The sequence below is a fragment of the Aspergillus alliaceus genome, assembly GCF_009176365.1.
Source record: "Aspergillus alliaceus strain CBS 536.65 unplaced genomic scaffold BDW43scaffold_52, whole genome shotgun sequence".
NCBI classification, from domain to species: Eukaryota; Fungi; Ascomycota; class Eurotiomycetes; order Eurotiales; family Aspergillaceae; genus Aspergillus; species Aspergillus alliaceus.
In genome coordinates, this window is record NW_022474735.1 from 43208 (window position 1) to 56344 (window position 13137).

Consider the following 13137-nt stretch of genomic DNA (forward strand, 5'->3'; position numbering starts at 1 on the left):
TGCCCCAAGCGCAGAGGATGCAAGATGCAACACTAAAACGCTTGAAGCTGGAGTATAGACCAAGATGCAATCTTATGATACTTCTAATTATATTAGCGAGCACTCCCAGCTACACAGTTGTTGCACCGGATATTACACTCAATGGAGTCATCTGCAAGGATGACTAAGATATATACAAAATGAGTCTGACCTTGCATTCTGGAGAATTCCAATCATTCACGAGCTACTTATGCCTTCTAGAGCTTTTCAAATGTAGGCTTCCTCTTTGACATCATCGATGAAATAGCAATCGGCACATCTCTGGTTTGAATAGCGGACGTGTTGTAAGCGATCTGGTACTGGAGTCCTAGATTTTGAAAGAGTTAGTACGTTCACCGGAGAACAAGGGGCGGCAACAGGTATTCAAGTACCTTCCGCAACAGTGCGGTCTCGGCTGTAATCCAAGAAATGTTTGACTGTCTGTACGGCGACTGGGCTTTTTTCACTCAAATTCCTTGCAACCCTAAATGCTTCCTCAACGGCGTCCTTCTTCGTTGGGAAGACGCTGCTCACAAACCCAACACGAAGTGCCTCATCCGCATTGAAGTTCCTGCCAGTCATTGCCACATCTTTGACCCAGGTGTATGACCCTACAACTTTCGGCAGTCGCGAGAGAATCCCTATGTCCGAGGCAATTCCGAGGTCAACCTCCTTGACACAAAAGACCGTGTCTTTAGAACAGATTCGCATATCTGCGGCCGAGCAGATGTCGGTCGTCATTCCTAATGCATACCCATGCATAGCACAAATAACAGCTGTACAGATGTCATGTCGTAAGCACTCCGAGGGAAAACTTATATAATCGAACAGAGAGATACGTACGCTTTTCACATTTCTCAATACTTGTGATACACTCCTGGAATTCAACCCCCCATCTCCTGAGGGTTGTGGCACGTCTGGCCGGATCAAAATCCTCGTTCGGCGCGGGGATAAATGGCGAGCCTTCTTTCGAAGCCCATTTGAGATCTATGCCGACGGAGAACGCCTTCTCGCCGGACCCGGACAAAACGATCGCTCGGACGGATGGGTCAGTGGAGAGGTCTTCAAAGACGGTTCTCATTTCCCTCCACACGCTAAGTGATGTTAAAATTGCGTTCTTTGGAATAAAGGCCAAATTGATATCTCTCACTTACTCTTGGAAAATCGCATTTAAGTGGTTCGGCCGATTGATCTCAACGTGAGCTATCCATGGCTCAGGAACCGTGACTTTGAAGTATCTGTAGCCTTTGTCCGACATATTGACGGGATGACAATCACTGCGGGAGGATGAAGAAAGAATATCTTTTACGTACTACTAGAGGACAACTGCTATCTATATATATAGCCTCGAAGGATTGTTCCTCGGCCCGTCGCGGCATGTGGGGGAATCCCGCCTAAAGTTCTCCGACGATCTTAACCCTACTGTCAGGGTTGCGGATCACTAATCCTACAACGTTCGGCCCAAACTATTCTAACTAATTAGATCGAAAATGGCCAGAATCTCTGCAGAGGTTAGGTGTGTCGTCGCCAATTCAGGATATCGAACACTATTACGTGGTGCTGTATGCCAAATTCTTTAGGTCTAAGCTTAGTGGTTGGGTCGTAGGGCTGTCCTGCTGCGTGAGACTTAATATATACACATTCATTTGAGAACGGAAGACCTTGCTAAAGCATTAGGCGCTGTGAAGGGATCCGTCTTCTATGCTGGTGACCAATGACAGAAGATCCATTTTTATTGTACTAATTCTCTCTATAACGATACATATATATATCACATACAACATAAAACCACTCAATCCAGCCCATGGGTTTCAGAGTTATTGAATACGCCCATGAAACTACTTGCGGAAGTATGTGGATTGTTGAATACTACAGTAATCAGGCCACATATACAAGGCCTCATAATTCCCACCTAGATAGCCCTTCGAGATAAGTTTGATGGGGATCATAAATCTGACCGGTTTGATATCGTTTCATATGAGTATTTTACCAGATATTCTACAAGAGTTGATGGCCTTATCCTTTGTCATACTCTCCATATTCGTCTTTGATATATTGGACCATTAACGTCTTCCAGCAGAGGGACATCAAGTACGTCATAAAAATACAGGTTGTCCCGGAGATTTTTCGGCCCCAGATATACTTAATCCCGTGCCAGATGCATGATTATGAGAGTTGGCCTGTATTAAATGGACCAGACGTCTACTGCATTGCAAAGATATCTAGACTGTACCCTCTTTGACTAGCTTATGCATTAAACAGGTGATCAATCTGAGATTCCGGAGTTGCCCCTTGTCTATGAAAAAGTCCAAATCAAAGCCTTCATTTTTTCCGCCCTGGCGCGCAGGGTTCCAAGAAAACGACACTATGTCGCCTTCCATGAGCAGGCTCGCTTTCGACTAGGCCGGTCGGCCCCAGCGAACTGGATGGGGCTGGCTCAGAATTGGAGGGACTCGTGGCAATTGCGATTAATCGGCCCAGAATAGCGTATTCAAGTTTGAACTTAAGGCTGTATGCCACTGGTTTGAAGGTCACTTGAAGGGCATAGTACCCTGCGAACTGAATCCCGACAACAGCCACGTCGAGTACAATGATAAAAATATTAATAATCAGGAATTGAGTGAGAACGTTATAGTGAAGTGGGCCGGGATGCAAGCGCAGCATCTTTGCCGTTTCCCACAGGTATATGCCGGAGATCAGTAATTCTTGGACGCAGAACACTACTAGCTGAACACGCTCCATGATATTGTACCCATTCGTAAACCGGTTCGCCACGTGCACATTTTTGGAGAAGCTCCCATACAGGAGGACTGCAATGGAGGTATGCAATAAGATTGCGTCAAGTATGATAATTGTGAGCGTCAGGCGGAGCACTCTTGGTGATTGTATGATAAGGTGTAATCGCGACCATAGAATAAGAGAATGACCTGTTACCATACAGGACCAGCTCACAATTATCAATGAGATCGAGAGATAATGAGGTATTCCGGGGTAAAAAATGAAGAATATGTAACCCAGGCAAATCGGGAAGAGACTAAGCGACGCAATGAACAAGCTCCAGAAGTACCACCCCCGGTATAACTTAAAGGTCGATAGGCAGAGGACGACCAGCTCAGCAGCATTGTACCAGGCGATCGCAACAAACACTGATATAACATATTTCTCCACGGAGCTGAAACTACCGTTCTTCGGCTGAGGAAGCTCGTTGTCCGGAGCCCGCGTGGTAAGCATCGGACGACCGAGTCCTAGGTCAGATCCCATGAATAGAACTGTGAGTAAGGAACGAGAATGGAATTATTTGAATTGGAGTTCGAAGAAAGGAGGGGGCCGCAATTGAAAAGTCAGCCGCAATTGAAAAGTCAATCAGGGGGGCAGTTACGGGTGTACCAAGATCAACCCATGGCTTACACTGCATTCTGTGAATTGATGATCCGGTAGGCCGCAAGCTTGGCCGAACCAATGTTCTTATGAGAGTTAAATCATCTATAGAAACATATAGGTGCTCGGTATATGCCAGCCAGTGCCGAGGACTTTGTCTTCGATGCGTGCTAGTAGCCCCTAGTAGAACTACAATAGTAAGGAAGTTATGACACTAGCTAAAAACCACACATGCCAGGTCTCTGACGTCAAGACATGAGATCGAGACTTTGTGAATCAACCGCGAACCATTGTGACTGAATTGAGACCCACCCCTAATCTTGATGCCTTAGTGGCTGGCATCCGGGAGCGGATAGTGCGCAGACCATGGGTACAGCAGCCCAATCCGGCTCTTGAACAGCGAATTGGAGGTACCGAGAAAACGTTAAATTTCCTGAGACAGGGGAAAGCTGCGAAAGTAACAATTAGTTTACGTGAGGGGTGGATACAAGGGACAGCCGTGGATCATTTTTCTGTTTGGTCTCCGAGGGACCTGGGAAGCCGGGAGGGGTTTCCTCTTAAGAATGCGCACAAATGCAACAAATGCTGCCAATCTAGTCGGATTTATGAATTGGCTAGATGGTATGATCGGGATGAGCATCATCGTGCTGTCCAGTTGGTTGTGTATCCCTTCACCCAGTCTCGGTGCTTCGATGGCTGCATGAGTAGTGACGATGACAAACTTCTGCCCGAAACACCAGTCGCTAGCTGACTCACCATGAATAGTGAGGAATGGTTGGCAACTATTCAGCCCGGAGCTTAATTCTACCAAAAGCATGTGTAATGTGGTATCAGTGAAAACCCGATTATTCTGTTGCAGGTTCAAGTCATGGAGGAAATGCCGACGCTGGCGGATAATATTCTTGAAGCGACGAGATACAGGGAAAAGAACTGATATGAATCTATACGATACCACGTGATCCTAGTGGCTTGGCCGGATCACCGACTCCCAACTGTTGTGATCTCAGGGGAAAGATGGGCAGAATGAGGCTGTATCAGCTACACGTACGTAGCCCACTGAGGACCGGATGCCATTCCGATAGATCTCAATTCTATGGACGACTATATCAACTATCTTGACTGTGCTTCTTCTTTCTCTATTGCTCATGGGTAAAGCCTTCAGGGGCAATGGCTATGGCTATGGCTATGGCTACTATTTAACGTCACTCGGCGGGTCACGCGGCAACGTGATCCGCGGCCTCCCTAGGGGCAACTGGACGTGCTACCTAAACAGAAATCTCACTAGGAACTAGCTAAGTATATGCTTGAAGCAGCAAATCTGAATACTATATATTAGAGAAGGGTGAAAGAAGTACCTGGCACTATCCTGGCCAGGTCTTCTGGGCTTGGGAACCTGCTTTAGCTATCTATAGATAGAAAGGGATGCTGTCTGTCTCTATCTAGATAGAAATATAGACTATTACACTATTTAATGCTTGAGCGGGCCTAGTTTAAATATATATTCTTAAAAAAGAATAAAACTTATATAATATAGCTGAACTCTTCAGTCTCAGTAACTGTACTAAGAAGCCAGTTAATTATCTCTAACAGACTAGTCTTTAGGCACTTCTATCTATCTCTCCAGTGCTTCCTGGTATATAGACAGAAGAAAAAGTAAGCAGAAGACTTTAGCCTGCTATAGAAGTAGATTACTAGATAGTCTGGATAGTAGTATTTTTTATAATATACTATAAAGTCTCTATAGCCTATATAGGTGGCTATTAGCTGGCCTAGAATCCAGTAGAGAAGACTATATTCCCGGGAGTAACTACTCTTTATATAGGGCCTAATATTCAGATTATAATAGGCCTGTAGTGCAGTCTTTATATATATTACTGAGAAGTCTATATAGAGTTACTGTTTTACTTTCTGCCTGAGATAAGATAGAGAGAAGAAAATATAGAAGCTATTAATTATTATATCTTATTTAGTAAGTTAGTCTATAAGTTTATTTTCTGCTATTTCTGAGTAGCCTGGAATCCAGTATATCTCTAGGGGCTTATATAATAAGTTTAGGAGAAATAAGGCTTTTTTCTATTATATTAAGAGCTATTAGAAGATATCTGTAAGTCTATACTAGTAGAGAATCAGTCTATTATATATAAGGAGACTGGCTGCCGCTAGATTATTAAGTAAGATAGTTAAGTAAATAGTATATTAAATATATAGCTATTTAATTATAGCTTAGAGACCCTCTACTATATCTATAAGCTCTATATTATAGATCTCAGTTTTCAGGCTAGTAGAGCCAGATCCCTAGATAAGAAGAATAGAACTATAGTATACTATATATCTATAACCAGCGCTATATCCTGTTTATAAGCTATCTAAATAAATTAATATCTACAGTAGTGTAGGAGTATATTCTTTACAGAATATTAGAAGTATAGATAATAGCAGGAGAGATATCTCTATTTAAGTATATTCTAGTATAAGAATAGAAATATATTAGAGTATAGTATTAAGTCTAGTTTTAAATTTAGGTCCAGTTTTATCTGCTATATATATAATTAAATACTTAGTATTCAAGCTTATATATCTAATATATGCTCTCTAGAGAGTACTATTAAATAGAGCTCTTGGATCAGGCAGATCTATCTTATAAAACAGTGCTACAGTAGATAATAATTTATAGATAGGAAGAATAGCTAAAGCAGCTAAGTAAAATAAGAAATATAGAGAATTAATAATCTATTATTATTTAATACCAGTATAGAATACTTCTGCTCTATAGAGTACTACTAATATAATATATTATATAACTGCTGCTTATATAGAGATAACTGAGTAACCTTATTAAGTATTACTTAGTCTTTAGAGATACTATACTAGCTGCTTATCCTAGCTAAAGATATAGTTTATATATAGTCTAAAGATAAGCTTAGTATCTAGCAGAATCTCTAGTTAATAAGTATAACTAGATAGTTTAATTATATCTAGCCCTGGAAGAAGAATAGTAGAAAAAGACTAGTTCTATTATTTAGAGAAATACTATATCTCTATCTTTTCTAAAGAGAAGAGAAGGCCTGATTCTATACTGAGTATAGTAATTAACTAATAAATTTTAATAAGCTGCTAGAAGATCTTCTTAAAGATATATTTAATAAATAATAGCTCTAGATTATCTATATAACTAAAGAACTCTTTATAGGCAGTAAATATTATTACTATATATAATAAGAAGAGAATTAAGAAAAGAAAGAATCTCTATAATAGATCTTTCTTTAATAAGTCTATTACTATAGTATCTCTAATCTATACTAAGACTAAATAGTCTAATAGCTAATTCTGGATTAGCTAGATTAGACTATTATTCTATTCTTATAGATATAGTTAGAAGAGTAGCTACTAGTAAATTATAGTATTAAAGATCTTTTTTATATTTAGTAATAGTAGTAAAATAATCTTTCCTGCTTAAAAAGTTTTCTCTATTCTGTAAATAAGAACCTGGACTAGATCTACTATAGAGTAATCTAGAAATATATTAAAATAATAGAGTAATAGTAGCTTTACCTGAATTATCTATATAGCTATATATTATATAAGGAGCTGTTTAAGATCCTTATCTAAGATAGATAGCAGGCTAATAAAATACCAGATACTTAGCTAGATAAAATCTCTTTTATTTAATTTTAGCAGTATTATAATCTTTATAGTCTTAAGAATATATAGATAGCAGTCTTCTTATAGATAGTAATAGTAGAGTAGAGTAATTAAATTATCTAGAATAGACTAAAGCTTTTTCTAGACTATAGTAGTAAGTTTATTCTCTCTAGAAGTAGATAAAGCAAGAGTATAGAGAGTAGACTAGCAGTCTTTCTTAAATAAAAGATCTAGTAAATCTAGAGACTTAATAGAAGAGTCTTTTTTCTACTAATCTAGAAAAAAGACTCTCTTTTCTAAAAGATATAAGAGAAAAATATTTATTTTATTTTATAAAGTTATAATCTAGATATTCTAGATATTTAGAGAAAAAGCAGTAAGCTAGTCTAAATACTTATATTACTTTATAAAGATAAAGATATTAATAAATAATATAATTTAATTAATCTATTTTTTTCAGTAATTAGCTTTTACACGGAAGACTGCTTTCTAAAGTAAGATATAGTCTAGAATTTATTGCTACTATATTTATTATAGTAGGATAGTAAGTTCTGGAGTCTATTAAGAGATTTATAGAAGTCTATAGATATTATATTCTAATATACTATAAATTACTAGCTATACTCTACTAATAAGCTTCTCTACTAGTATATTAATAGAAAGATTTAGAAATAGTAGAGTTAGAATAGCTCTAGCCTTTTTCTAATTAGTAAAGTCTAGTTTTAGACAGGATAAAGATTTATTCCAGTTTACTATTATTAAAATAGTTATATAATTACTTGAGATACTTAGATAATCTTTAACTATAGTTCTTATAGACAGATTTAAGAAAATAAGATCTAGAGTATTATATCTATAAATAGAAATATCTAGTTTAAAATAAAGTACTAGCTTATAGATTTTAAGTCACTCTATTAAATCTATTAAACTAGCTAAGATTAATTATAATCTAATATCTAGCTACTAGAGAAAATAGTAAGTATTAAAATTCTTTACTAGAATAATATTCTATAGAGAAGAGTATTAAAGTAATATATAGAAAGTTAATAAAATTAATCTAGATTAGACTGGAATAACTAGATTATATAGATAGCAGTAGATATTAATAATAGTAAGGCCTACTATATAGATAGCTATAATATTAGGTAAGACAGGCTAAGAGAGTAAGTATACTGAGAGATTCTGGTATATATATATTAGAGCCCTAGATCTGGTTTTCCAATATATAATAAAGCTAAAAAGTTAATAGTAAGAGTATATTTTTATTTAATAATTTATTTTATCTATTTAAGATTCCTGAATAAGAATAATATCTGTCTTAAATAATAGTAGTAAATTATAGACAGTACTGTCTTTTCTAATATTAGCCTAAATTATTCTTATAGTTCTAGCTAAGAGAGAACTTAGCTAGTAAGTACTTAGAAAAGCTAGCTTAATAGTTAGCTTAGTAATAGATTAAGAAGCTGGGCTGATAATTAGCCTAAAGAATATAGGCTAGTAGATTAATCAGTAGAGAATTATTTAACTTATTATTATTAGAAGATAAGCCAGCCAGCTTTATAAATAGTAGCTAAAGTATCTTAGAAGAGATAGATAATAGTGCTCTTTTATACTTATAGCCTAGCAGGGTACTTTAGATAATCTACTGTATAGAGTCCAGAGCAATTAATATATTAGATATAGCAGATATAGTCTTACTTAGAGAATCTATAGAAGATATAGCACTTACTAGAGTAGCAGATTTAGGAATTATAGAAGTAATAGTAGCAGAAGTACTGAAGAGACTTTTACTTAGAATTAATTAGCCTGGACAGGCTAGAGAAGTTAAAGAGTTATAGAATATAATATAGCTTCTTTAGAAAGACTATAACTATAGTAATAGAGCTCTTCTTAACAGAATATTTAAAGAGCTTAATTAAGAGTAGCTTAATATTAGAGACTTATTTTATCTCTATATTAATATTATTAATTATAGTATCTGCTTATCTATTTAGAGACCAGAGTTATCTCAGAATCTAGAGAATAATAATTTAATAATACTCTATTACAGCTTTAAAGAATCTGTCTCCAGCTAGTTTCCTGGCCTGTATAGAGAGTAGAAAGGCCCTATTCTCTTCTATAATAGAGATAGTAAAGCCTGTAGATATAGTCTATATCTACTTAATCCTGCTAGGGATTTACTCTGAGAGAGTAATATAGATACTATATAATCTAATAGTATATAAACTAAAGAAAATTAATAGCTAGAAAAAGATACAGAAATCTGTTTTCCTTAGCTATTATAGCTTCTATTATATTAATTACTATTTAGTCAGTGTATAGTATTTATAGACAATAGTTTACCAGTTTACCTGGCTAGTATCAGATACTACTAGTAAGGCCTAGAAAAATATCTATATAGTCTGACTAGCTAGAGAGATATATTTTATTTACTTTACTAATATAGACTACTTAGTTAGCAGAAAAGATATTACTGCAGGATTTAATAGTCTTTACTAGGGGAAATCCTGCTTAGCTAGTATAATAAATCTAGCTACCAGACCCCAGGCAAGTTCCTTTAATCAGTCTTGTAAAGAGAAGACAGTTAAATCCAGTATCTTTATAAAAGAAGATAGCATTAGCTTCCAGTCACTGAAGAGAAGAAGCTAGTTATTAGTAACTGTATTAATCTATTAGCAAATAGACAAGGAGAAGGCCCTGTCAGGTATACAGGCAGAATACACTGTAGAAGTCTTCTGAGAGAAGAATAGAGCTCTCCGCTTTAGAGAGATATAAGGGAAAGGGATAAGGATGGTAGGCCCCTGGGGGAGATCAGAGTTTTCAGGTACGGGTGGGGTCCCCGGGGGTGCACCCTCCGCAGGAGGGTCATCCACCTCTATCAGGAGGAGGGGGCAAGCGATCAGAGTAGGCAGTATAGGTCAAATAGGTGGTATTAGGGGTCTTTCTATTCCCCTTGAGATGCGTGGCCTTCAGGGGCAGAAGAGTTGGTGATCCGGCCAAGCCACTAGGTGGTCACGTGCCTCGTATAGATTCATATCAAAAACCCCTGAAGGCTTGACCTATTAGTAGTTGACAAGAAGGGATCAAGAGAGTAGATACAGTCGTCCATAGAACTGAGAATCTATCAAAATGGCATCCGGTCCTCAGTAGGCTACGTACGTGTAGCTGATACAGCCTCATTCTGCCCATCTTTCCCCTAAGATCACAACAAGAACAAATATTTGCAGCTCCACTACGGATCGCCATTTTTTACGGAGTGGTTCCTTTCTTTCTTGGCAAGCCAGTCGGGTCTTCTTCGATATTAAATCCCGCTAATTATCCCCGTTCGTGTGGTCTCATTTGTAGCACGAGTTAGGCTCTAGGCTTTCTCTCATGTGATTTAACGTCGCGATAGCGTGGCCCTCAATGCTCAATCATATCATTGAGATAGCGTTCGTGGTTACATCGCGCGCTTTTCAATTTTTGACCCCTAGCTTATAGGCTCAGAAGCGAATGCGATTAATGACTCGTGTGGGCAAACGGAGAGACCTATACCATTAGAGTGTAACGAAACATCCGTGCCCACACGATCGAGAGTAACATTGCCGGGGAAAGATATGAGTCTTGTTCTAGCCACCCTTGCAAGCGCTTATGAGCCCAACTCACTATTTTTCTTGCCTTGAAAAATTTTACTCTTTTACCCAATACAAATAATCAAAGCCCCGTGCTTTCCCCGAAAATGCCATCCCATATCTGCGAGTACGATTCATCATGGTTCTCCCTCTGTGGCGGCTTTCTTCCCCAAGGCTTGTTTCCAGTCTCTTCGTCTGCTTGGCGATCACTTGTCTTTTGGTTATGTTGAAAATGATGGCTGTCATGAGAGATACCATCGAGGAGCAGCCGGGCAGTGGGATGACAGCACACGGCCTTCTAGAGCCCACCCTCAAGGTCATGATTGTGGGTGACTCCATGTCTCAGGGCCGAGAGGGCGACTGGACCTGGCGTTTTCGCATTTGGGAGTGGTTCAAAGACCAAGGCCTTCCTGTAGACTTTGTAGGGCCGTATAATGGCACAGCACAGTCGGATTTGCCCTCGCTACCAAAAACACCCTCAGACAAAGAGTCGCATTGGGCGAGCGAGATCAGGACGAGTGGAGGATACGCAGCCGGTGTGTCGCAGGACTTTGACAAGGACCACTTTGCGATTTGGGGTCGCCCAGTCGCAATAGACAAAGCGCTAATCTATGATGTACTCGCCGCCTACCCTGCCGATTTAATACTCCTAATGCTGGGCTTCAATGACATGGCCTGGTTCCACACCGACGCCGCAGGTACCGTGGACAGTATGCAGGCATTTATTTCCAATGCCCGTGCAGCCAATCCAACACTTAAATTTGCTATTGCGAATGTTCCCCAGCGAACTTTTATCGGCGGTCGGGAAGACCTCCCCGTCAGCACTAACCTATACAATGCATTATTGCGAGAGGCGATTCCCGGATGGAGCACTCTAGACTCACCGGTCAAATTAGTCGAGCTGCGAGAGAATTATGATTGCGAGACAATCGCATGTCCCGTGGGCTATGATGGCCTTCACCCAAATGCTCAGGGCGAATATCAAATTGCTCGTGCATTCACACTCACCCTAGTCAAAGATTTCAGCATCGGGGCCTCTCCGCTGTCCGTCCCTACCATGTCCGGCGTGCCACTTTCCGTACCATCGAACCTTCAAGATGTCGGTAGTCTTCCGCAGGGATACCAGACGTGATACTATCAACTGGCTACCTTTATCACCAAGTCAATACGAACCGCCGCCAGTCTCATCCCCGTCGATCTACTGCGTCAGCAGGTACAACAATGGGGCCCTATGCACTCGGTATGCTCAGCCTGTCGAGAGTGTCGTCGGCATCACTGGGGTCAGGACAAATATCGTAGTACTTTCACGGCTTCATTACTGGAAAATTGCCCATACTAGGAGCCACCACCTTTTTAAAAATGAAGGATCTTTGTGGCATTGATAGAGTAGACTTCTTTAATGTTTCAGTCAATGTTGTTAGTTCTTGCTAGTCATGGCTGCTATATACTTTAAGCAAGCTAGTAAATAATAACGAGCAATTTCGATAATCGAGCAGTCGCGTGGTAGGCTGGTAGGCAAGTTGAGGTATCCTAGAAAACAAGATCGGATGTACTTCATTCATAGCCACCAATATCTGAGAGAGATAGTGAACTTGACAACATTCTCCAACCTTGCACCTCTAGTTTGGAAAATCGAAGTAATATTTGAGAATATCTCCGTCTGCAACACAATGACAGAGCGAATGTGTGGTCATATTTGGAGAGTAATCATAGCTCTTTCTTAAACTCATAGTTCGTTCTTGACTTTTTCCTCGTATAAGAAAGCCTATCTCAGCCTCACGGTCTACCGGGCCTGTGCGTCTTATTCCTATAGTAAAAGCCCCTGTAATACGTTTAGTCAAGTAACTGGAAATCATTCCCTTTCAATAGGATAATGTGTAATACTCAATTTAATACCGTTGCGTGATCAACAGTTACATACTCTGGACGATATGTAGCATGATACCTTTCTTCAATACTGGACATAGACTTTGCTTATTTCCAATTGGTGTTAGTATGGGGGCTATTTAGGTGTCCACAAAATAACCCGATAGAATCAGGGGCTCTACAGGGCTCGCCAGGATTCCCAATTGTTTTCACCATCAACCTGGCGGGTTCTTACAAACTATAGAGCAAACACTTCCTAGTATCAGAGCTTTATCATATACAGATAATATAGGTCTTCTAATATTGGCTAGCTCAGTACAACAAGCCTGCCAGTATAGCTATCGAGCAAGGCAGGCAACAGGCAATCCAGCTTGACATTTAACAGGCTGAAATCTAGGTAGAAAGACATGGGGTTTATTTCAATTACGAGGCCATACGATGTTAGGGGTAGGGTAATGGCCTAATCTTAAAAGCCCACCATGTATACCTACACTTCGACCCTGCGGGCCTTGTGTAGATGCAAGCACTATGCCGATAGCAAGGCTTATCACCAGGCCTAGTACAACGTATTCAAGTAGCTGCTATACAGACAGAGGCTCAATATGGAGCAGAACTCTGGTGG

The 13137-nt window shown here is 39.3% G+C and overlaps 3 protein-coding genes across 3 annotated transcripts; 1 reads left to right on the top strand and 2 right to left on the bottom strand.

Moving 5' to 3' along the window:
• Nucleotides 1-136: 136 nt before the first annotated feature.
• Nucleotides 137-1308, bottom strand: BDW43DRAFT_187863 (ClpP/crotonase-like domain-containing protein). Its single transcript, XM_032038973.1, has 4 exons — nucleotides 1173-1308; nucleotides 862-1112; nucleotides 411-794; nucleotides 137-346 (listed from the first exon to the last, which is right to left on the bottom strand). Exons 1-4 carry the CDS (start codon nucleotides 1274-1276, stop codon nucleotides 237-239), a joined length of 849 nt encoding a protein of 282 aa, XP_031896304.1. The 5' UTR covers nucleotides 1277-1308; the 3' UTR covers nucleotides 137-236.
• Nucleotides 1309-2240: 932 nt separating this feature from the next.
• BDW43DRAFT_322119 (uncharacterized protein) lies at nucleotides 2241-3277 on the bottom strand (the record flags this gene model as incomplete). The annotated part of the gene is made up of 2 exons (XM_032049490.1): nucleotides 2442-3277; nucleotides 2241-2314 (listed from the first exon to the last, which is right to left on the bottom strand). Exons 1-2 carry the CDS (start codon nucleotides 3247-3249, stop codon nucleotides 2241-2243), a joined length of 882 nt encoding a protein of 293 aa, XP_031896305.1. The 5' UTR covers nucleotides 3250-3277.
• A 7324-nt stretch (nucleotides 3278-10601) lies between these two features.
• On the top strand, nucleotides 10602-12215 carry BDW43DRAFT_288076 (SGNH/GDSL hydrolase family protein). Its single transcript, XM_032043236.1, has one exon. The coding sequence runs from the start codon at nucleotides 10789-10791 to the stop codon at nucleotides 11779-11781; it is 993 nt and encodes a 330-aa protein (XP_031896306.1). The 5' UTR covers nucleotides 10602-10788; the 3' UTR covers nucleotides 11782-12215.
• Nucleotides 12216-13137: the final 922 nt, after the last annotated feature.